Below are 25,212 nucleotides of genomic sequence, written 5' to 3' on the forward strand. Positions count from 1 at the left end.
AAGAAACGACAACCAAGATTACTCTACCCAGCAAGGATCTCATTCAGACTTGATGGAGAAATCAAAACCTTTACAGACAAGCAACAGCTAAGAGAATTCAGTACCACCAAACCAGCTCTAAAACAAATGCTAAAGGAACTTCTCTAAGTGAGAAACACAAGAGAAGAAAAGGACCTACAAAAACAAACCCAAACAATTAAGAAAATGGTCATAGGAACATACATATCGGTAATTACCTTAAACGTGAATGGATTAAATGCTCCAACCAAAAGACACAGGCTTGCTGAATGGATACAAAAACAAGATCCATATATATGCTACCTACAAGAGACCCAGTTCAGACCTAGGGACACATACACACTGAAAGTGAGGGGATGGAAAAAGATATTCCATGCAAATGGAAATCAAAAGAAAGCTGGAGTAGCAATACTCATATCAAATAAAAAAGAGTTTAAAATACAGAACGTTACAAGAGACAAGGAAGGACAGTACATAATGATCAAAGGATCAATCCAAGAAGAATATATAACAATTATAAATACATATGCACCCAACATAGGAGCACCTCAATACATAAGGCAAATGCTAACAGCTATAAAAGAGGAAATCAACAGTAACACAATAATAATGGGGGACTTTCACACTGCACTTACACCAATGGACACATAATCCAAACAGAAAATTAATAAGGAAACACAAGCTTTAAATGACACAATAGACCAGATAGATTTAATTGATATTTATAGGACATTCCATCCAAAAACAGCAGATTACACTTTCTTCTCAAGTGTGCACAGAACATTCTGCAGAATAGATCACATCTTGGGTCGCAAATCAAGCCTCAGTAAATTTAAGAAAATTGAAGTCATATCAAGCATCTCTTCTGACCACAACGCTATGAGATTAGAAATCAGTTACAGGGAAAAAAAAAAACGTAAAAAACACAAACACATGGAGGCTAAACAATACGTTGCTAAATAACCAAGAGATCACTGAAGAAATCAAAGAGGCAATTGAAAAATAGCTAGAGACCAATGACAATGAAAACACAACAGTCCAAAACCTATGGGATGTGGCAAAAGCAGTTATAAGATGGAAGTTTATAGCTATACAAGCCTACATCAAGAAACAAGAAAAATAAACAATCTAACCTTACACCTAAAGGGACTAGAGAAAGAAGAACAGACAAAACCCAAAGTTAGCAGAAGGAAAGAAATCATAAAGATCAGAGCAGAAATAAATGAAATAGAAAGAAAACAATAGCAAGGATCAATAAAACTAAAAGCTGGTTCTTTGAGAAGATAAACAATATTGATAAACCATTAGTGAGACTCATCAAGAAAAAAGAGGGAGAGGACTCAAATCAATAAAATTAGAAATGAAAAAGAAGTTACAACAGACACCTCAGAAATACAAAGCATCATAGAGACTACTACAAGCAACTCTATGCCAATAAAATGGACAACCTGGAAGAAATGGACAAATTCTTAGAAAGGTATAAACTTCCAAGACTGAACCAGGAAGAATTGGAAATTATGAACAGACCAATCACAAGTAATGAAATTGAAACTGTGATTAAAAATCTTCCAACAAACAAAAGCCCAGGACCAGATGGCTTCACAGGTGAATTCTATCAAACATTTAGAGAAGAGCTAACACCCATCCTTCTCAAACTCTTCCAAAGAACTGCAGAGGAAGGAAAACTCCCAAACTCATTCTATGAGGCCACCATCACCATGATACATAAACCAGACAAACATACTACAAAAAAAGATAATTACAGAAAAATATCACTTATGAATATAGATGCAAAAATCCTCAACAAAATACTAGCAAACAGAATCCAACAACACATTAAAAGGCTCATATACCATGATCAAATGGGATTTATCCCATAGATGCAAGTTTTCTTCAATATACACAAATCACTCAATGTGATACACCATATTAACAAACTGAAGAATAAAAACCATATGATCATCTCAATAGATGCAGAAAAAGCTTTTGACAAAATTCAACACCCATTTATGATACAAACTCTCCAGAAAGTGGGCATAGAGGGAACCTCCCCCAACATAATAAAGGCCATATATGACAAACCCACAGCAAACATCATTCTCTATGGTGAAAAACTGAAAGTATTTCCTCTAAGATCAGGAACAAGACAAGGATGTCCACTCTCACCGCTATTATTCAACATAGTCTTGTAAGTCCTAGCCACGGCAATCAGAGAAGAAAAAGAAAAGGAATACAAATTGGAAAAGAAGAAGTAAATCTGTCACTGTTTGTAGATGACATGATACTATACATAGGAATCCTAAAGATGTCACCAGAAAACTACTAGAGCTAATCAATGAATTTGGTAAAGTTGCAGGATACAAAATTAATGCACAGAAATCTCCTGCATTCCTATACACTAATGATGAAAAATCTGAAAGAGAAATTAAGGAAACACTCCCATTTACCACTGCAACAAAAAGAATAAAATACCTAGGAATAAACCTACCTAGGGAAACAAAAGACCTGTATGCAGAAAACTATAAGACACTGATGAAAGAAATTAAAGATGATACCAACAGAAGGAGAGATATACCATGTTCTTGGACTGGAAGAATCAATATTGTGAAAATGACTATATTACCCAAAGCAATCTACAGATTCAATGCAATCCCTATCAAATTACCATGGCATTTTTTACAGAACTAGAAAAAATCATCTTAAAAATTGTATGGAGACATAAAAGACCCCGAATAGCCAAAGCAGTCTTGAGGGGAAAAAAACGGAGCTGGAGGAATCAGACTCCCTGACTTCTGACTATACTACAAAGCTAGAGTAATCAAGACAATATGGTACTGTCACAAAAACAGAAATATAGATCAATGGTACAGGATAGAAAGCCCAGAGAGAAACCCACACACCTATGGTCACCTTATTTTTGATAAAGGAGGCAAGAATACACAATGGAGAAAAGACAGCCTCTTCAATAAGTGCTGCTGAGAAAACTGGACAGCTACATGTCAAAGAATGAACTTAGAACACTCCCTAACACCATACACAAAAATAAACTCAAAATGGATTAGAGACCTAAATGTAAGACCAGACAGTATAAAACTCTTAGAGGAAAACATAGGCAGAACACTCTTTGACATAAATCACATAAAGATTTTTTTTGATCCACCTCCTAGAGTAATGGAAATAAAAATAAACAAGTGGGACCTAATGAAACTTAAAAGGTTTTGCACAGCAAAGGAAACCATAAACAAGATGAAAAGACAACCCTCAGAATGGGAGAAAATATTTGCAAATGAATCAACGGACAAAGGATTAATCTTCAAAATATATAAACAGCTCATGCAGCTCAATATTAAAGAAACAAACAACCCAATTCAAAAATGAACAGAAGACCTAAATAGACATTTCTCCAAAGAAGACATACAGATGGCCAAGAAGCACATGAAAAGCTGCTCAATATCACTAATTATTAGAAATGCAAATCAAAACTACAATGAGGTATCACCTCACATCAGTTAGAATGGGCATCATCAGAAAATCTACAAACAAATGCTGGAGAGGGTGTGGAAACAAGAGAACCCTCTTGCACTGTTGGTGGGAATGTAAATTGATACAGCTACTATGAAGAACAGTGTGGAGGTTCCTTAAAAAACTAAAAATAGAATTACCATATGATCCAGCAATCCCATTACTGGGCATATACCCAGAGAAAACCATAATTCAAAAAGACACATGCACCCCAATGTTCATTGCAGCACTATTTACAATAGCCAGGTCATGGAAGCAACCTAAATGCCCATCAACAGACGAATGGATAAAGAAGTTGTGGTACATATATACAATGGAATATTACTCAGCCATAAAAAGGAAGGAAATTGAGTCATTTGTTGAGACGTGCATGGATCTAGAGACTGTCATACAGAGTGAAGTAAGTCAGAAAGAGAAAAACAAATATCGTATATTAACACATGTATGTGGAACCTAGAAAAATGGTACAGATGAACCGGTTTGCAGGGCAGAAGCTGAGACACAGATGTAGAGAATAAACATATGGGCACCAAGGGGCAAAAACCGCGGTGGGGTGGGGATGGTGGTGTGCTGAATTGGGCGATTGGGATTGACATGTATACACTGATGTGTATAAAACTGATGACTAATAAGAACCTGCAGTATAAAAAAACAAACAAAAAACAACAACTAAACTTTCTTTGGGTTATTTGTATGGAAATATGTTAATATAAATGTTTCATACATTACATGAAATTTCTAAAAATCTTATATGTTCTGGTATAATGTTATAAGTCATAATTCTAGTTATTACTTTAAAATATGTATCTCAGAAATAACTAAATTTCCTTGTCAACTGCATTATTATGAACTTTCATCAGAACTTTAATCATGGTCGTTTTTAAGTCTTTTGTCATTTACAGACAGTTCTGGGTGCACTCTGATGCTTTCGCAAAAATGTTCCTATAAAAGGGTTTCATCTTCAAGGAATTCATGGAAAAGACTGACAAGTACAGGTTTCTGGTAACTGACTGTACTGCTGAACTGAATGAATAAGGATTTTCAGAACTCTAATGCAAAACTGATGAATTCATAAAAGTGCTAACAAAAGATCAAGAGGAAAAAAAATTAATTACATGGGACTGAGTGAACTGATGAGGATGATTATAATTTTTGTGACTTTCTGTTTGAATAAAAAAAAAAAATCCCACAAGGACTCAGAGGCAAAAAATATACAAATCAATTTTCACTGCAAAGTAAAGGAGCTGTTACAGTGGAGGATTACTGGACTGAATGTCAATATTATGACATAGTATGAGTGTGTTTTGTGTTTGGTAATTGCAATCATTGTTGCTTTTGTTGTGATCATCCATTTACAATGCTTGGTGTCACTTTATTTATCTCTTGTAAAAATAAAATACAGTGTGTGTGTGTGAGTTGTGGGGAAAAAAAGGGAAGTTTTACATTCCTGATTCTGGTTTTGTACAACTGTGTAATTAATGGTGATGATCATATTATAAGGGCAGATTTATATGTGTGGGGGAGGTGATGGTGAAGGGAGGCCCAAATAGAAATTACAAATAAAGGAAATAAAATTCAAAAAAAAAAAAAGAAAAGAAAGAAAGAAAGGCTTCCTGTAGAACACAGGGCAGGAGCTAACACTTCATATGAGCAGGGACTGCCAGGACAAAAGGAAACAGCATTCCAGACAGAGGAAACAGCATCTAACAGAGAGGTATGGAAGAATGCAGGGTACCAACATACTTAGAAAACTACAAATAATTATCTCCCCAAGCACAAGCAGGCCATACAAGAATGTGCTCAGGAATTGAAAGCAGGTTCCCTGTAAGCAATACAAATAGTGCCTGAGTATGCAGCTTTGGAAATGGCAGCTTTCAGATTGAGTCAAGCTGAGTACTTCTATTCATTCCTTGCTCCCCTTTGTTCACATCATCCTCATCACTGTAGTATACTTGCATCTATCACTTTTGCCAAGCTACAGTACAGCCACAGCCTCTAACGAAATATGTTTAGGTATTCAGCACAGCACTGGGATTAAAAACCCAGTCTACCAGGGTTCAAATCTAGACTCCATAATTTGCTAGTTGTGTGACCCTAAGCAAGTTATTTAACCTCTCTGTGCTTCAATTTTCTCACAATAAAATGAGAATAATAATTGCAGCTGCTCATCGGGCTGCTATGAAAAATGTGCTAATTTATATAAAGTGCTTAGAATAGAGCTTGACTCATAGAAAGCACAACAGAAGTGTCTATTAATACTCAGTAAACGTTAGCTATGTAAAATAAAGACATGTATTCTCACAGTTTGAAAACAAACCCAAATTACTTTAAGTATGTGCAAGACCTGCACACTGAAAACTAGAAAATATGGTTCAAATTAAAGAGCTAAATACATGGAAGATGTGCGTTCATGGATCAGAAGATTCAATATTGTTTAAAGATATCAATTCTTCTGAAATTGATCTACATTCTCAATGTAATCCCAATCAAAATCTGGGTAGGCATGTTTGTAGAACTTGACAAGCTGATTCCAAATTTTTTATGAAAATGCAAACAATCTAGAAAAGCCAAAACAATTTTGAGAAAGAAAAAGAAAGAGGACTAAGACTACCAGATTTCAACTTAGTATAAAGGTATAGTAAACAAGGCTGTGTGCTATTAAGAGAAATAAAAGCCCACATTTGTACAGAGACTTGTGTATAAATGTTCATAATAGCTGTATTAACAGCTCAAAACTGGAAACAACCCAAATGTCCATCAACAGGTGGATGGATTAACTGTAGTATAACCATACAAGGGAATACTGGTCAGCAAAAAAAGAGAATAAAAATACACAACATACAGGACTTCCCTGATGCCGGAGTGATTAAGAATCCGCCTGCCAAGGCAGGGGACAAGGGTTCGAGCCCTGGTCCGGGAAGATCCCACATGCCACGGAGAAACTAAGCCCGTGCGCCACTACTGAGCCTGCGCTATAGAGCCAGCGAGTCACAGCTACAGAGGCCGGCGCACCTAGAGCCCGTGCTCCGCAGCAAGAGAAGCCATGGCAATGAGAAGCCTGCGCACCACAACGAAGAGTAGCCCCAGCTCGCCGCAACTAGAGAAAGCCCGCAGCAACGGAGACCCAACGCAGCCAAAAGGAAATAAATAAAAAATAAATTTATTTTTAAAAAATACACAACATAGATGAATCTCAAATAATCATACTGAGTTAAAGAAGTTGGATTCCCCCCCCAAAAAAAGCACTGTATATGATTCCTTTTATATAACATTCTAGAAAATACAGACTAATCTACAACGACAGAAAACTGACTAGTGGTTGCCTAGGGACGGGGGTGGGGAGAGGGGACTGACTGCAAAGGAGCATGAGGGAACTCCTGCAATGATGTCTGTGGTGGTGGTTACACAATTATAGACATTTGTCAAAACTAAACAAACTATACACTTAAAATTGGTGAATTTTACTGTATATAAATTACGTCTCAATATAAACAACATAAAGTCATAAGGCAAACCGTCTTTTAAAAATAAAAGCATATCTTTTTCTTTCCATATTCATGGAAAGAATACAGGCAAGAATTACCATTCACTTAATATTGTTGAGAAATCTATATTACATTATGAGAATTTTGTAAACTTAGCATGATGAAACAACCAAAAAACACTGCTAATGGTTCTTTCATATCTGTGTCTCCTTTAACTAAAGAATCAATGGAATTCCACAAGAGAATTTTCCAATCCTGAACAGAAGTACTTATTCTAGTTGAAAATTAATAAGCAACACAGAGTTTAACTAGGAAATCCGTTAGCAAGCTTGTAACTGGCCATAAGGTTATCTAAGCCTGACAGGTTCCAGAGAATTGAGGGGGAAAAAAAAAGTATAAAGGAGATTTAAGAACATGAAACGGCTCTTATGCTACTCAAAATTTAGCAATGGTACTCCGCATGATTCTAATTCTACTCCTACATAAAGAACTCTGCAAGGATCAAGAATATATTGTTCCTTAAAGCTAGAAGTCAGTCAATAATAGGAAACATAAAGAAGACATTTTTATCTCATGAAGTTCTCTCAGGGGAGCACTACTTACCTGATTAATTCTCCTAAGTTAAGCTGGTTTTCTCCTTAAAAGTCTCAAAAAATAACAAATATTTTACTTATTTTATAAAACTAAGTGGTTGTTTTTTAAGTATATATCAGTATTAACCCTCAATCCTTAAAATTAGAAAACAAACTCTGTACAATAATAAATGACGTAAATATTTACAAGGAGAAAAAAAGGCAGTGTAAGCAATTTCCAGTTAAACAACCAAAGCAATAAGTAGCACGCATATTATATGGATTTGGTTAGAACAGGCAATGTGCTACTTTATCTTCTAATTTATGCTGTCACATAAGTTAGTTCACAGCTTAAGATATTTAAGATCTCAATTAGGTTAACCTTTCCTTTTGTAAAGTAAGAATACAAGTAATAATCATACTCAGTGTTTCCTATTCAAGTTCCACACACATTCACACCTTCAGGCCTTAATGGGCTCTATTTCTTCTACCTACCCTTCTACCTACATGCCCTCTCCATTTATCCCACCCATCTAGATTCTTCCCATCTCTCACCACCTATCTTAATTGGTACATGTTCCCTGATCCCTTGGGCCAGAAACAATCTCTCTGTCTTCTAAAATCCCATAGCCCTTTTCTGTAGTCTCTTATGGCATTTAACACTTTCTACCCTGTACTATACTTCTTTAAGTCCACTAAACCCTTTTCTACTAGGAGTATCATTGAAAGGAAGGTCCACACTTTATTCAGCCTTGTATCCCTAGGAGCACGTAGTGCCTGAAACTAAACATTTATTGGATGTGTTTAGAGAAGAAATAGAGAGGAAAACATTCAACAATATTTTTTTAGGCATTCTGTGCCCCACTGCCTCAGGAGATATAAAAGGAAACAAATACCAATGATAGAGACGGGCTCTAAATCTACTAAGAGACATAGACATGTAAAAAGATTAATACAATATAACCGTGATAAGTATTATAATAAGAGATAAACAGGGTGCTGTGAGGGGAACATTACATATGTTGAAGATTGTTCTAATTCCACAAACTATGTTAGGAAACCAAGTCTAGATTTTTGAAGGGCCCACAGACTAGAAAGGTTTCAAGAGTGGTATATAATAAGAGCCCCCTTAATCTTAAAATTTTTTCTTAACCTGAAACTAACACTCCACCTATATAGCAACCTTACTTGCAAACAGGGAGTAACAAATTTCTCTCTATTCTTGGTACAGCCCTCTGCAATAACCAGGCCTGGTCTTATTATATTTATACATCATCCTCTCACACTTGTCTGAATTGTGCACCATTTCCATAAGGCATGTGCCATTCCCATGCCCCAAACTCTGCTTATCTAAATCTATTTAATCGTTAAGGTTCTTCTGAAAGCCCACTTCCTAAGCTATCACCCAAGATTACTACATCCCCCAAATGTATATTGTACCATTACTACTATCTATACCTCTCTTTTTTACCAATTAATGATAATGATAAATTCTTAACATTTTATACAGCTTGGAGTTAAACAGAACTGATCTCAAACCCCATTTGTGCTACCACCTTGCAACGTGAAGTTGGGCAAGCCACAACACTCTCTTGAACCTTAGTTTCCTCATTATTAAAATTAGTATTAAATTGGGTGATGTGTACAACACGCCCAATATACACATACATTCATACTACATACATGTACATAAATATTTAATTTTAATATTCTTATTTTATATTTAATATTCATATTCAACTCTATTACTATTATTTTCCAAGAAGGGAGACACAAACTCTAAAACTCAAGGCAAGAGCAATGAAACATGAACAAAGTGGGTACTAAAAACTGGATCAATTAGTTGATGTAAAGGAGCCTCACAACTTTTAAATGTGCCCTCAAGACAACTCACACAAGACACCATCAGCAGAATTTCTCATGTCTCCTACTGAAAACCATGAAAAACTCAGAGGCAGAAAGACATAGGCAGATACACAGGTCTTACGAGTAGGTCAGTGGCCCAACCACTGACATACTTCCCAAGAGTTTACCTTCCTCAGTGCAACCCTGAAGCTGTATAAAAGGTCAAGGGAAGAAATATCTTCTATTACGTAAATCAAATAGTACGTAAATTTAAAATTTTTTTAAACCTGCATTATCCCTCGGAGGCAAGCAAAACCACTTCTGCAAATTTCAGCCTCAGAAGAGAAAGTCCAAGTGGGATGGGGCTGAGTCATCAATTTAAAATGATCAACGTTTGCCCCACCCTGGAATGCGGACACTACCGCGACCTTTTCCAGCGTTGTCCGGGACATCCCACGCTCTGCCCCCACCCCATCCTTCCTTAAGTCCTCACCTCGTACGCCTGTCCCGGCCCTAGGCGCTGCCAGTCCCACCCTCGGCTCTGACCCGGTGTCAGGCATCCCCACACCAGGGTCCACACCTGTCTCTCATCACAATTCAGACTCTTACCCCAGCCAGACAACTGCACTCACCCGGGCGGTGACCTTATACACCGTGTAGCCTCTTGGGTGTCGCTGGGGCTCGGTGACAGTATAGAAACGGGCCAGGTCGGCACCCCGCTCTCGGGGAGAGGTCATCCTCCCGCCGCCTCTGCCGCCGCCGCCTGCCGGGGATCATCAGTGCAACCCGACACCGCCGCGGCACGAATTCTCTAAGCAGCGGCCAGGCGGCGAGGGAGCTGTAGCTCTGCGGCGGCGCCTTACCCGGCGCCTCCGCCGCAGGGCTGTGCTTCCGGGTTGGCGGGAAAGCTTCCGGGTCAGGCCGGGGCCCCAATTCTGGGGCAGAAGAGTTTCCACCTGAGATACGGACACTAATTAGGGCCTGACCCGGGCAAATGGGCTGGAATCAGGCAGTAGAACCGCCTGTAACGGGATGGAGGCATACCCGAGCCTAGCACCTTCTTTCCTTCCCTACTGACGACCCATCGGTTTAAATACTCACAACGCCTGAACTCTCTCCCTGACATAACTCTTCCTTCTTTCTAAGACAAATCCCGTCCACCTGTGCATGTCTTTATACCACCACAGCAAGCCCCCAAATGTCAAAAAAAAAAAAAAAAAAAATAGTTAGAGCCTGCCTGTTAGAGTTTTACAAGGATTATGTTGCGACCCACTGCAGTAGCCCACTGACAGTAGGCCCTGCGGGGAATTCAAGCTGGGGAAAATTAGGACGTATTCCCTGCTTTGGGTATACTAAACCTTAGATAGTTAAGATGCATATCCAAGGGAAATTTTCACAGGTTCTTGCACCTTTCCATACATAGAAAAGCACTAAAATCATTAATTTGAGATAGCTGTTCTGTGTGATTAGCAGTAATTTTTTGATGCTTGACTTCATGTCTTTCCCAGCAAAAAAAAAAATCATATATAACCTGGCTCCCTCCCTTACCTCTTTGGAGCAGTTTCTCAGAGCTATCTGAGAGGCTGTCTCCTGAGCTATAGTACTCAAAGCAGTCCCTGAATAAAACTGAAACTCATTATTCTCACATTGTGCGTGTTTCTTAGTTGACACAACCCTATACCAGTTTTAAACTTCATCCCCTCATATTCTAAAAGCTGGAATCTGTGTCTGGCTGGTGGGGTCGGGGGTGGGAGGGAGTAGGAATCACCTGACCTCAGAAAGCTACTAGGAAGATAGAGTTTCCTATCTCAATTCCTTGCTCTCCACTGCTTGGCAATTATTCTACCTTCCCTTGATCAAGATTTTCTCATTCCCCCATAACATTCATTCCAAGCGTTTGCCATTCTCCTCAACTCTCTATTCCTATTCGTCTTGCCTCCCTACCCTTTGGCCCCTCCTTCTTTACAGGGGAAAAAAAGTTCTTAGTACCAACCCCTCCATCTTGACACATTTCTATTCCAATCTGAGATATAGACATATCCCTACCTCGTTTTTCAGGACTAATCACTCTTCCTGTGCCCTGATATCCATCCTCATTGACAGACCTAAAGACGTTGTTCCATCGATGACATCCCAACTCTGCTCTCTGTACCTTTAATCTATTCCCTATCACTGGCTCCTTCTTCTCATCCCATGTATGCCTAAATCTATCTATTATTCATTCATTAAACCTGAATTCACCACCTACTATATGCCAGACATCATGCTAATTAGGCATTGGAGTTACAAAGTCCCTGCTCTTAAGAACCATCTAGTAAGAAAAAACAGAGAATAATTAAACTATATTGTTATAAATAGTATAACAGATGTATATATAGAGTGCTATAGAGCACATCTAATTAATATTGGAAGATTAGCTAAGGTTTTTCTGATACAGGGGAAACTATAGCTGAATCTTGAAAGAGAGATAGGAATTAGCCAGGCAGAGAAGAGAATAAAGGACATCATTCATGTTGTCTTTTCCCCTGCTTCTTTCTTTCTCCTTCCCCTCTTTGTCAAAGTTGTTTAAGTTGTTTTCAAAATAATCTGCATCATAGCACAGGGAGATCATCTCTGTGCTTTGTGACCGCCTGGGGGGGTGGGATAGGGAGGGTGGGAGAGAGGGTGATGCAAGAGGGAGGAGATGTGGGAGCATGTGTGTATGTATAACTGATTTAGTTTGTTGTAGAGGGAAAACTAACACACTATTGTAAAACAATTATACTCCAATAAAGATGTTAAAAAAAAAAAAATAATAATAATCTGCATCAATAGTCAATTATTCATCACACATTCATACATTCATGAATATCATACATTCATTCTCATATTCACTTCACTACTACACTGCTACTGTGAAACTGCTTTGAAAAAAGTTTCTAATGACCTTATCTTACCCAGTATTTCCAGACTTTGAAGTTTCTGATCATTTCCACCTTTTCAAAACTCTTCTGTGTCCTTAGTCTAGGAGTCAGCATTCTCTTGCTTTTTTCTTTTACACTCTGAGTCATTCACTCCTTTTCAATCTCCCTTGTTGATTTCTCCTCCTTCTGGGAACCTTTAATGTTATTGTTCCTCAGAATTTTGCCTTTGATCCTTTGTTCTTTATTCCTATTGACTTACAAATCTATATCTCAAGGAGTATCTCTTTTCTAGGATTTGACACATATTCTGCACATCTTTACCTATAATATCCAAATACCACTAAAATAAAACAGATTAAAATCTGAGCTTTTTTCCCTCAAAAGCCTGTTCCTATCTCAATCACTGACTTTACCCTCCGTTTAGTTACATTAGCCAGGAATCTAGGAATCACCCTAAGCAACTTCCTCTCCCACTTTCTCCAAATTTGTTTAATTCAGCAACTGCCATTGGTTAAGACTAAAAGAATGGAAAAAGATATATCATGAAAGCACTACACAGAAGTCTTTAGAAGAAGACAAATTACCAGGTATAAGGAAGAACAAAACTTAATGATAAAGGGTTCAATTTGTAAAGAAAAAAAAAAGTTGCCTGCCATTCCAGTTCTACAAGAATCAAGCCATTTGCCCCTGCAGGTGCCCACTGACAGTGCACCCTGAGGGGAATTCAGGATAGAGAAAAACTGGAAACATTCAGGAGTGCTTTGGATATACAGGCCCTTAGACAGTTAAGATGCATATCTAAGGAAATTTTTCAAATGACCCCAGATTCTTACATCTTCCCATACATAGAAAAACACTAAAATCATTAACTTGAGATGTTTATTCTTTGTGATTAGCAGTAACCTTTTGGTGCATGACGTCATGTTTTTCCCAGCAAAAGAAACTTATGTATATCCTGGGTCGTCTGTTACCTCTTTGGAGCAGTTCCTCACAGGTATCCTAGAGGTTCTCTCCCAGTCAATAGTCCTCAGTAAGGTCCTGAATAAAACTTAACTCACAAGTTTTATGTTGTGCATTTTTCTTTCAGTCGACGAATTCATCAAGAATGTATGACGATTTTAAATGTGCATGTGCCTAGTCAAAGAATTTAAAAATGTATAAAGCAAAAACCAGTAGAACTAAAAGAAGAAAAAGACAAATCCATGATAGTAGTTAAGACATTAACACTCCTCTCTCAGTAACTGATAAAACAGATGGACAATAAATGATTTTTTTAAAATAAATGGTATTTTTAATTTTTTTTTTTTGGCCATGCTTGGGATCTTAGTTCCCTGACCAGAGATTAAACCTGTACCCCTCACAGTGGAAGCGTGGAGTCTTAACCACTGGACTACCAGGAAAGTCCCAAATCAGTTTTTTTAAATCTCCAGGCATATAAGAAAATCTCTGTCCAGTCATTAGCTGACCACTAAGCTAACAGAACAGAGACTTCAGTGGCCACACACAACAACTAACAGACTTTACAAAACAGTTCAGAAAATGTACTAAACAACAGCTACTACAAACAGTAACAATAAACTCTGAAGATGGAAGAGAATCTGGTTTTCAGAGTTGTCACATTATGATACTCAAAAAGTCCAGTTTTCAACAAAAAATTATGAGGCATCCTAAAAAATAAGAAAGTATGGCCCCTACACAGTGAAAAAAGAAATCAATAAAAACCAAGTCCATGAGGAAGTCCAAATGTAAATAAACTATTTTAAATATGTTCAAAGAGCTAAAAAACAAAACAAAAAATGTCCAACCAAAACTGGATCAAGAAGCAACAGAAAATGTGAATAGACACATAATGAATAAAAATATTGAATCAGTAATTTTAAAACTTGAACAAATAAAAAGCCCAGGATCAGATGGCTTCACTGGTGAATTCTACCAAATATTTAAAGAAAAATTAACAACAATCTTTCTCAAATTCTTCCAAAAAAATAGATGAGAAAACAATGACTCATTTTATGAAGCCAGTATTAACTGAGTATCAAAGCCAGACAAAGACATACCAAAATAAGAAAACTGCAGTCCAAAATCTCTTAAGAATATATGGAAACATCTTCAACTAAATATTAGCAAACCAAATCCCACAGTGTATTAAAAGGATTAAATAACATGACTAAGTGGGATTTATCCCCCAAATGCAAGGTTGGTTCAACATATGAAAATAAATGAATGTAATACACCATATTAATGAAATAAAGGGGGAAAACACATGATTATCTCAATAGATATATACAGAAAAAGCATTTGACAAAATCCAACACCCTTTTGTGATAAACGCAAAACAAAGTAGGAACAAAATAGAATTTCCTCAACCTGATAAATGGTATGGATGAAAAAATCACAGCTAACATCATACTCAGTGGTGAAAGACTGAAAGTTTTCTCCCTAAGATCAGCAACAAGACAAAGAGGTACACTCTTTCCACATCTATTCAACATAGTACTGGAAGTTCTAGCCAAGACAATGAGACAAGAAATAAAAAGCATCCAGAGTAGAAAGGCAGAAGTAAAACTTTTTTTTGCAGGTGACATGATCTCATATACAGAAAATTCTAAATACACACAAATGCAATAAAACTGTAATTGCAGGAAATAAGATCAGCACAGAAAAATCAATTTTATTTCTATACACTAGCAATAAACAATCTGAAAATAAAATTAAGAAAATAATTCCATTTACAGTACCATCAAAAACAATAAAATATTTGAGAATAAATTGAAACAAGGAAATTTAAGACTTGTACACTGAAAACTCTAAAAACCTCGTAGAGAGAAATTAAAGCATACCTAAATAAGTAAAAAGTCATCCCATGTTCACGGATTAGAATATTGTTAAGATGGCAATACTCCCCAAATTTATCTACAGATTCAGTATTATCCCCATTAAAATTCTGACTGCTTGGTTTTTGTTTTTTCTGTTTTCGGAAATGGTCAAACTGTTCCTAAAATTCATTTGGAAATGCAAGGGATGCTGAATGGCCAAAACAATCTTGAAAAAAAAAAGGATTCACTTCCTGATTTCAAATTTTACTACAAAGCTACAGTAATCAAAAGAGTGTGGTCGTGACATAAGGGTAAACATATAGACAAATGGCATGGATTTGAGAGTTCAGAAATAAATCCATACATTTATAGTCAAGTGATTTTCAACAATGATCCAAAGACCATTCAATGGCTGAGAGGGTGGAGGAGGGTGGGGAGGGGTAGTAGATAGTCTTTTCAACAAGTAGTGCTGGAAAAACTAGATATCCACATGCAGGAGAATGAATTTGGATCCCTACCTTATGCCATATACTAAAGTTTTTTAAAAATTAACTCCTGCTACATGAATCAAAAAGGATAAATCTGGGAATTCCCCGGTAGTCCAGTGGTTAAGACTCCATGCTCCCAATGCAGGGGTCCCAGGTTCGATCCCTGGCTAAGGAGCTAGATCCCGCATACTGCAACTAAGAGCCTGCATGCCACAGCTAAAGATCACACATGCCACAACTAAAAAGACCCTGCATGTCACAACAAAGATCTCACACATGGCAATGAAGATCCCACATGCCACAGCTAAGACACTGCGCAGCCAAATAAATAAATAAATAATTTTTAAAAGAGTTATTCTCTTAAAAAAAAAGGATGAATCTTATGCACATAATGTTCAGCATAGAAGTCAGACATAAGATAATGTACATACTCTATGATTCCATTGATATTAAGTTCAAAAAGAGTTAAAGCTAATCTATAGTGATAGAAGTCAGAACAGTGGCTATCCAAAGACGACGGGGATGGGAGGTGCAAGGTACAATGGGTATTGCCTGAGAACCACGTGAGAAACTCTTCTGGGATGCTGGAAAGGGCCATGATCTGGTGGTTAGTAGTTATATAAGTGTATACATATGAAAACACTTACCAAACTAAACATTTACAATTTATTCACTTTACTGTATGTATGTTGTACCCCAATCAATAAGTTAAAAAAAAATTTAAGGAAGTAAAAGTCCCCTGGTTTCCCTAGTCCCTTCCAATCCACCTTTCATATTCCCATTAAAATCATGCATTTTAAAAGCTATGGCATTATGTCACTCCTCTGTAAAATTCTTCAGTGGGTCTTACTGTCATAATTTCTCTGTCATAGATTTTTAGGATCCATCATGTCTGGTCCCTGCTCACCTGTCAGTTTCATTTCTCTGGGTTTCAACCAAATCCTTTGCAATTTCACACCTCCAGATCTTCAAACCATTTGTTTCTCTTGAAATCCCCACCACTCCCAACCAGCCTTCAGGAATCAACTCACTCAAGGACTAATGATTTTCTGAAGCCCTCTTTCACAGTAACTATCTTCCTTTTCAAGTAGTAGATGCTTCTTCTTCTTTGCTACCACATCTCTATTCTTCATCTGTACTACACACCTATTGCAGGGTAGTGATATGTTGTGTGGGTTAATTTAGGGCTGACATGTTTTTATCCCACTACACCGTGAACTCCTTAAAGGCAGTCTTCTTTACATTTCCTATTACTGACTGACTTCTAGATTTAAGGAACAATCTCTATATTCTTGATCCTTGCAGGGTTCTTTATGTAGGAGTAGAATTAGAATCATGTGGAGTACCATTGCTAAATTTTGAGTAGCATAAGAGCTGTTTCATGTTCTTAAATCTCCTTTATACTTTTTTTTTCAATTCTCTGGAATCTGACAGGCTTAGATAACCTTATGGCCAGCTACAAACTTGCTAACAGATTTCCTAGTTAAACTCTGTGTTGCTTATTAATTTTCATCTAGAATAAGAAGTTCTGTTCAGGACTGGAAAATTCTCTTGTAGAATTCCTTTCAGCCTTTAGTTAAAGGAGACACAGATATGAAAGAACCGTTAGCAGTGTTTTTTGGTTGTTTCATCATGCTAAGTTTACAAAATCCTCATAATGTAATATAGATTTCTCAACAATATTAAATGAATGGTAATTCTTGCCTGTATTCTTTCCATGAATATAGAAAGAAAAAGGTATGCTTTTATTATTAAAAGGCAGTGTTGCCTTATGACTTTATGTTGTTTATATTGAGACATAATTTATATACAGCAAAATTCACCAATTTTAAGTGTATAGTTTGTTTAGTTTTGACAAATGTCTATAATTGTGTAACCATCACCACAGACATCATTGCAGGAGTTCCCTCATGCTCCTTAAAGGCAGGGGCTGTTCTTCCTCTGTATTGTATTTGTACCCCGGTATTTGTTGCAGTGGCTAGAAGATAAGAGCTTCAGAGTTAAGCTAGAAGATAAGAGCTTCTGAGGGCTTTAACTCCCGGGCTCTAAAGATTTTTTCCTGCCAATCCAATTAAATATATTAAGTTATAATTATTTATCTTCTTGCCAAAATCATCGACTTATACTGATCTGAGCATCTGACCAGAATGTAATAAAAAATGTACCCATAGGAGCACCTCAATACATAAGGCAAATGCTAACAGCCATGAAAGGAGAAATCGATAGTAACACAATAATAGTAGGGGACTTTATAACACCCCACTTACATCAGTGGACAGATCATCCAAACAGAAAATAAATAAGGAAACACAAGCTTTAAATGACACAATAGACCAGATAGATTTAATAGATATTTATAGAACATTCCACCCAAAAGTGGCAGAATACACTTTCTTCTCAAGTGCACATGGAACATTCTCCAGGATAGATCATATCTTGGGTCGCAAATCAAGCCTCGGAAAATTTAAGAAAATTGAAATCATATCATGCATCTTTTCTGACCAGAATACTATAAGACTGGAAATCAATTACAGGAAAAAAACTGTAAAAAACACAAATACATGGAGGCTAAACAGTGTGCTACTAAATAACCAAGAGATCACTGAAGAAATCAAAGAAGAAATTAAAAAGTACGTAGCAATAAATGACTATGAGAACACAACGACCCAAAACCTATGGTACACAGCAAAAGGACTTTTAAGAGGGAGGTTTATAGCAATTCAATCTCATCACAAGAAACAAGAAAAATCTCAAATAAACAATCAAACCCTACACTTAAAACAACTAGAGAGGGCTTCCCTGGTGGCGCAGTGGTTAAGGATCCGCCTGGCAATGCAGGGGACATGGGTTCAAACCCTGGTCCAGGAAGATCCCACATGCCGTGGAGCAACTAAGCCTGTGTGCCACAACTACTGAGCGTGCGCTCTAGAGCCCACATGCCACAACTACTGAAGCTTGCGTGCCTAGAGCCCATGCTCCGCAACAAGAGAAGCCACCGCAATGAGTAGCCGGCGCACCACAAGGAAGAGTAGTCCCCACTCACCAAAACTAGAGAAAGCCTGCATGCATCAAGGAAGACCCAATGCAGCCAAAAATTAATACATTTTTTTAAAAAACTAGAGAAAGAAGAACAAAGAAAACCCAAAGTTAGTAGAAGGAAAGAACTCATAAAAATCAGAGCAGAAATAAATGAAATAGAAACAAAGAAAACAGTAGCAAAGATCGATAAAACTAAAAGCTGGTTCTTTGAGAAGATAAACAAAACTGATAAACCCTTAGCCAGACTCATCAAGAAAAAAAGTGAGAGGATGCAAAACAATAAAATTAGAAATGAAAAAGGAGAAATCACAACTGACTGATGCCACCAGAAAACTACTAGAACTAATCAATGAATTTGGTAAGGTTGCAGGATACACAATTAATGCACAGAAATCTCTGGCATTCCTATACACCAACAACAAAAAATCAGAAAGAGAAATAAAGGAAACACTCGCATTTACCACTGCAACAAAAAGAATAAAATACCTAGGAATAAACCTACCTAAGGAGACAAAAGACCTGTATGCAGAAAACTATAAGACACTGATGAAAGAAATTAAAGATGATACAAAAAGATGGAGAGATATACCATGTTCTTAGATTGGAAGAATCAACATTGTGAAAATGAGTATACTACCCAAAGCAATCTACAGATTCAGTGCAATCCCCATCAAATTACCAATGGCATTTTTCACAGAACTAGAACAAAAAAATTTACAATTTGTATGGAAACACAAAAGACCCCGAATAACCAAAGAAATCTTCAGAAAGAAAAACAGAGTTGGAGGAATCAGGCTCCCTGACTTCAAACTATACCACAAAGCTACAGTAATCAAGGCAGTATGGTACTGGAACAAAAACAGAAATATAGATCAATGGTACCAGATAGAATGCCCAGAGATAAATCCACACATTTATGGGCACCTAATTTACAACAAAGGAGGCAAGAACATACAATGGAGAAAAGACAGCCTCCTCTATAAGTAGTGCTGGGAAAACTGGACAGCTACATGTAAAGGAATGAAATTAGAACACTACCTAACACCATACACAAAAATGAACTCAAAATGGACTAAAGACTTAAATGTAAGACCAGACACTATAAAATTCTTAGAGGAAAACATAGGAGAAACACTCTTTGACATAAACCACAACAAGATCTTTTTTGACCCACCTCCCAGAGTAACAGAAATAAAAACAAAAACAAATGGGACCTAATGAAACGTAAAAGGTTTTGCACAGCAAAGGAAGCCATAAACAAGACAAAAAGACAACCCTCAGAATGGGAGAAAATATTTGCAAATGAAACAACAGACAAAGGATTAATCTCCAAAATATACAAACAGCTCATGGAGCTCAATATAAAAAAAACCAAACAATCCAGTTAAAAAATGGGCAGAAGACCTAAATAAACATTTCACCAAGGAAGACATACAGATGGCCAAGAGGTACATGAAAAGATGCTCAACATCACTAATTATTAGAGAAATGCAAATCAGAACTACAATGAGGTATCACCTCATGCCAGTCAGAATGGCCATTATCAAAAAATCTAGAAGGAACAGATGCTGGAAAGGGTGCAGTGAAAAGGGAACCCTCCTGCACTGTTGGTGGGAATGTAAATTGATACAACCACTATGGAAAACAGTATGGAGGTTCCTTAAAAAACTAAAAATAGAACTACCATATGACCCAGCAATCCCACTACTGGGCTTATACCCTGAGAAAACTATAATTCAAAAAGAGTCATGTACCACAATGTTCATTGCAGCTCTATTTACAATAGCCAGGACATGGAAGCAAGCTAAGTGTCCATTGACAGATGAATGGATAAAGAAGATGTGGCACATATATACAATGGAATATTACTCAGCCATAAAAAGAAACGAAATTGAGTTATTTGTAGTGAGGTGAATGGACCTAGAGTCTGTCATACAGAGTGAAGTAAGTCAGAAAGAGAAAAACAAATACCATATGCTAACACATATATATGGAATCTTAAAAAAATGGTACTGATGAACCTAGTTGCAGGGCAGGAATAAAGATGTAGACATAGAGAATGGACTTGAGGACACGGCAGGGGAGGGGGAAGCTGGGGCGAAGTGAGAGTAGCATCGACATATATACTCTACTGAATGTAAAAAAGATAGCTAGTGGGAAGCAGCAGCATAGCACAGGGAGATCACCCCAGTGCTTTGCGATGACATAGAGAGGTGGGATAGGGAGGATTGGAGGGAGGCTCAAGAGGGAGGGGATATAGGGACGTGTATATGCATATGGCTGATTCAGTTTTTTGTACAACAGAAACTAACACTAACACTAAAAGAAACTTGAGGTTTTGGCAAAGCTTTGCTACCTTGTTGTAGACTTTTCTTCAGTTTCTATTAGATTTTTCAAAATATTGTAATAATTCAAAGATTCTATTAAATATTTTTGACCTCTAGGATCCCAAACCTCCCAAGTTTAGAAAACTATGAACTAAAGATTAATTAAAGAGAATAATGTGAAACAACTTACACCTTGACGTTAGCCTTCATTAAAGGCACATACTGCTTTCAGCTAAATATCTAGTTTGGGCATGGCAGAGTCAAAATACTTGGTAAAATACCATAAAATGTCCATTTATTTACTCATTATTTAGACAAACAAAAGACACAGTTTCTGTCCTTAAATGGGTATCAGACAACCACAAAGGGCATTTTTGCTTTTTCTTACAGGTAGCTGCCTCATGCTCTCCTCTGCTGTTCCATTTCTCAGCCTCTTCCTTCTTCTCTGTGTCCAAGGAACCCCTGCTGAGATCTGTCCTTGCTCTTTCATAGCATCCCAGAAAGATAGCTGTAGGAGCCCACAAACAGACCAAGCCAGGCAGCAAGGTCATCTGTCAGAGCTGAGTTCAACTCCATAACATTCACAAGTATCTGCACTATAGGGACTCACTTTACAGGTTAGGAAAGAAATGAGAAATTCTAGCAAGGGCTGAATGCTGTAAAGTTTTCGTCAAGGACCACTGCAGAACATATCGTTATGGAGAATTCCATCAGCTTTCCAGTCCAAGTTACTGGATATTGTGAGACCATTTGTGACATCTGGCCTGCTCCAAATTAAATCTTTAATATGCCACCACTCTGGCAGGTCAGATATAACTTAGGCTGGAAAAAATTAGAAACAGCATGAAAAAAAGAAAGGTGAGATTTCATAACCATAAAGAGTTAGGAAGCCACTGTACCAGACTACAAGGTTCTGCAGGGGAGAGAATTATGTCACCATGACAACCCGAGATATTTTTATTAAGAGTTGGTAGGCTATACTGAAACATGTTCCAGAATTTGGAGGTTGAGAGTGAAGTATAAGAACATGTGTGGGAGTTGAAAGACAAATTTCAACTTTATTTGGATTTTCATCTTTATTTTTTAGCTTTTCCTTGCAATCCACATATTGCCAAATCTTGTTTTTTAAGCGCAAAAGGGCAAAAATAATTTTTATACCCCATGTTAATATATAAATGTTATATACATGTATATATGACTATGTAACTTCATGAATTGGGAGGGGATTTTTTTAACAAAGGATACAAGTTTTCTTGAAGAATTGGACACATTTATATCATCAATAGTTCAAAATAGGTTATTATAAAAAAAAATTTATAATTAATTTATTTTTATTTTTTATTTATTTATTTTTGGCCGTGTTGGGTCTTCGTTGCTGTGCGTGAGCTTTCTCTAGTTGTGGAGAGTAGGGGCTACTCTTCATTGTGGTGCGAGGGCTTCTCGTTGCAGTGGCTTCTCTTGTTGCAGAGCTTGGGCTCTAGGCGTGCAGGCTTCAGTAATTGTGGCATGCAGGCTCAGTAGTTGTGGCACGTGGGCTCAGTAGTTGTGGCTCACAGGCTCTAGAGCCCTGGCTCAGTTGTGGCGCACGGCCTTGGTTGCTCCGTGGCATGTGGGATCATCCCGGACCAGGGGTCGAACCCGTGTCCCCTGCATTGGCAGGCGTATTCTTAACCACTGGACCACCAGGGAAGTCCCAAAATAGGTTATTATACATTAGTATACCCATCCTTGCCTTAAAAAACCTGAGAGTATCAGGTGGATACCTTATGTATTGAATTTATACTATATTACTTTTCATTTGATTTTATAACATTTTAATCTTCTGTGTTTAATTTCCTCTGTACTGTTTCCCAAAGTATCTGCATAAAGCTCTGTTATATGTGTATTATCTACTCTGTATATGTAGTTCATTTAACCAAGTTTATGTTCCAGTTTGTTTTGCATACAAAGTTGATGCAAAATAAACATTTCTGCCTGTGTCTTATAACAGATACTTCACAGCTATCATTTTATTTAATCCTCACAATATTTCATAAGTATTATTATCCCCTTTTAGAGATGAGCTAACTGTAATCAAAGAGGTGATACATTTGCCCCATGCCACATCTGGAAGTGTCAGGTCTGTTAAATCCCAGGTTTATTTGACACTTACAAGTCTTTCCATTTCCTGTGCTACACTGATTATCAATGTCCTCATGATTCTGGAGGCATACACTTTGAGCTTATAAAGAAATTGTTTCTGATATTACATAAAACAATATGTTTGTACTTCCAGCTAAGATATAAGTTCTTGCATTGAAATGTCCTCTGCTCCAACACATAGCAATGAGAGATAAAATATAAAAACAGAAATTAACAAACAAAACAAAGCCAAGAAACAAACAAACAAACAAACTACCATGTTCGGAACCAATGTAAACCTCTCTGAGGCCCAGAAACACCAAAGTTGAGGCCTGCAGCGTTCTCCGTCTAAGAATTTTGCTCCTGCTTGTTAACATGGACCAAAAGTCCTCCCATGAAAGACAAGAGATGGATGCAGTCTCACTGCTGAAACTAGGGGCTTCGGCACCTATGAAAAAAGGTTGAAAAGCGCTGCAATGACTGCTTCCAGAGCCGTGACAGTGGCTAGGAGGTAGGCAGGAGAAAGGTGACAGTTTCATATCCCGGACCTGGTCAAGTGGTCCACTAGCTCAAAGCCTGGATCTGCAGTGTTTCTTAATAGCATAGCTAGATAAGCTTAAACCACCAATATAAGACCTGATTCTGGTCTGGGATTACTTGGGGGAAAATGGAGGCAAATAAAACACAGTTTGGTAACTAAGTGTCACTCACAGAGAAACCTAAAATGAAGATTTTATCAGTGACACAAAAACAAAAAGATTTTATCACCCATAGACATTTGCTAAAAAGAGAAACAATGTTTAAAATAGACACAACGGGCCCAAAATGGATTCTCTTGTTCTAAGCCCCACATCAGCAAATCAAGACTTAATACCTAACCTAATTGCAGTTTCAGCCTCTCCCAGGAATGTAAACTTTAACCAGTGAATCTGAAATTACCTGGTCAGCACTAGCAAGGTAGTCTGCCCAATAGAACCCTTCTGTCCCCCAAAGGCAGGTGACCTTGCCTGAAACAACCCACTCTTTGCTAGAAACTTCCTTTTCTCATCCCTTTCTGCCTCCAAAAGGGGTCCATTTGGTACAGCTCCTCAGAGCTCCTTTCTGTCTGTTTGATGGGATGCTGCCTGATTCATGAATCCTCGAATAAAGCCAGTTAGATCTTCAAATTTCCTCAGTTGAATTTTGATTTTTAACAATAACAAAGAGGCAAAGAAGTTGTTATAAATATGTTGGTGTTACTATTAAAAAACTAGTGTTGAGGGAACAAAAAAAAAAATCAAGAAATATGGGCAGCAATGTTTAATGAAAAAGTCTGCTAAAGTTCTTGTCTTAATCATGAAAAGGATAGAGATAACAAAATTCTTATTAGAAATTTTGTTAGGAATACAAATGAAATTAGTATCTGGAGCAATAGAAATTTTTATACATGCCAAGTGAAAGTACAACCACTTTGGAGAGCAATTTGTCAATATGTAGTGAAGATGAGGATGTATTTCCTACCATCAGCACAATTCCACCCCTGGGAACATGTAAAGAAACATCACAGGTGTGAACAGGGAGACATATAAGAACATTTATTAGTAATTATAGCATTAGTAATAATAGCAAAAACAGTAAACAGCATTAAATATATATCAACAGAATAAAAGATTAATAAACTGTGACTTGTAGTTGGAATAATGTACAGTATTGAAAAATGAATGAACCAGAATTAGAGGGATAAACATGGATAAATCTTAAAATATAATGTTGAGTTTTAAAAGCAAGTTGCAGAAAGATACAGAGTGTGCCATTTAGATATAGTTTTAAAATATGTTACATAAACCATTATATAATGTTTGGAATACTTATTATACAGAAAAATATAACAGCATATATGGGAATGGAAATCAGGACAGTAGTTATATCTGGGGAGATGAAGGACTTGTGGGTGAAGTGCCAAGAGGCTTCAACCACATTTTTTTTTTTTTTTTTTTTTTTTTTTTTTTTGCGGTACGCCGGCCTCTCACTGCTGTGGCCTCTCCCGTTACGGAGCACAGGCTCCAGCCGCGCAGGCTCAGCAGCCATGGCTCACGG

General features: G+C 37.3%; 1 protein-coding gene across 4 annotated transcripts in view; it reads right to left on the reverse strand.

The window, feature by feature from the left end:
* The window catches only part of RPS6KC1 (ribosomal protein S6 kinase C1), a 232,629-nt gene that overhangs the window by 205,737 nt on the left and 1,680 nt on the right, over positions 1 to 25,212 (reverse strand). The window contains exon 1 of one of the 4 annotated variants that reach the window (XM_067029876.1): positions 21,404 to 21,646. The exons of 1 other annotated variant lie outside the window; for it this stretch is intronic. In XM_067029876.1, the coding sequence (XP_066885977.1) occupies positions 21,404 to 21,505 (102 nt within the window). In that variant the 5' untranslated portion in view covers positions 21,506 to 21,646. Of the gene's footprint in view, positions 1 to 10,074; positions 10,341 to 21,403; positions 21,647 to 25,212 lie in introns of those variants that run through there. 2 more of the 4 variants (XM_059073278.2, XM_067029885.1) reach the window with 2 other exon arrangements.

Source organism: Kogia breviceps, chromosome 1 (genome assembly GCF_026419965.1).
Source record: "Kogia breviceps isolate mKogBre1 chromosome 1, mKogBre1 haplotype 1, whole genome shotgun sequence".
Taxonomy (NCBI): domain Eukaryota; kingdom Metazoa; phylum Chordata; class Mammalia; order Artiodactyla; family Physeteridae; genus Kogia; species Kogia breviceps.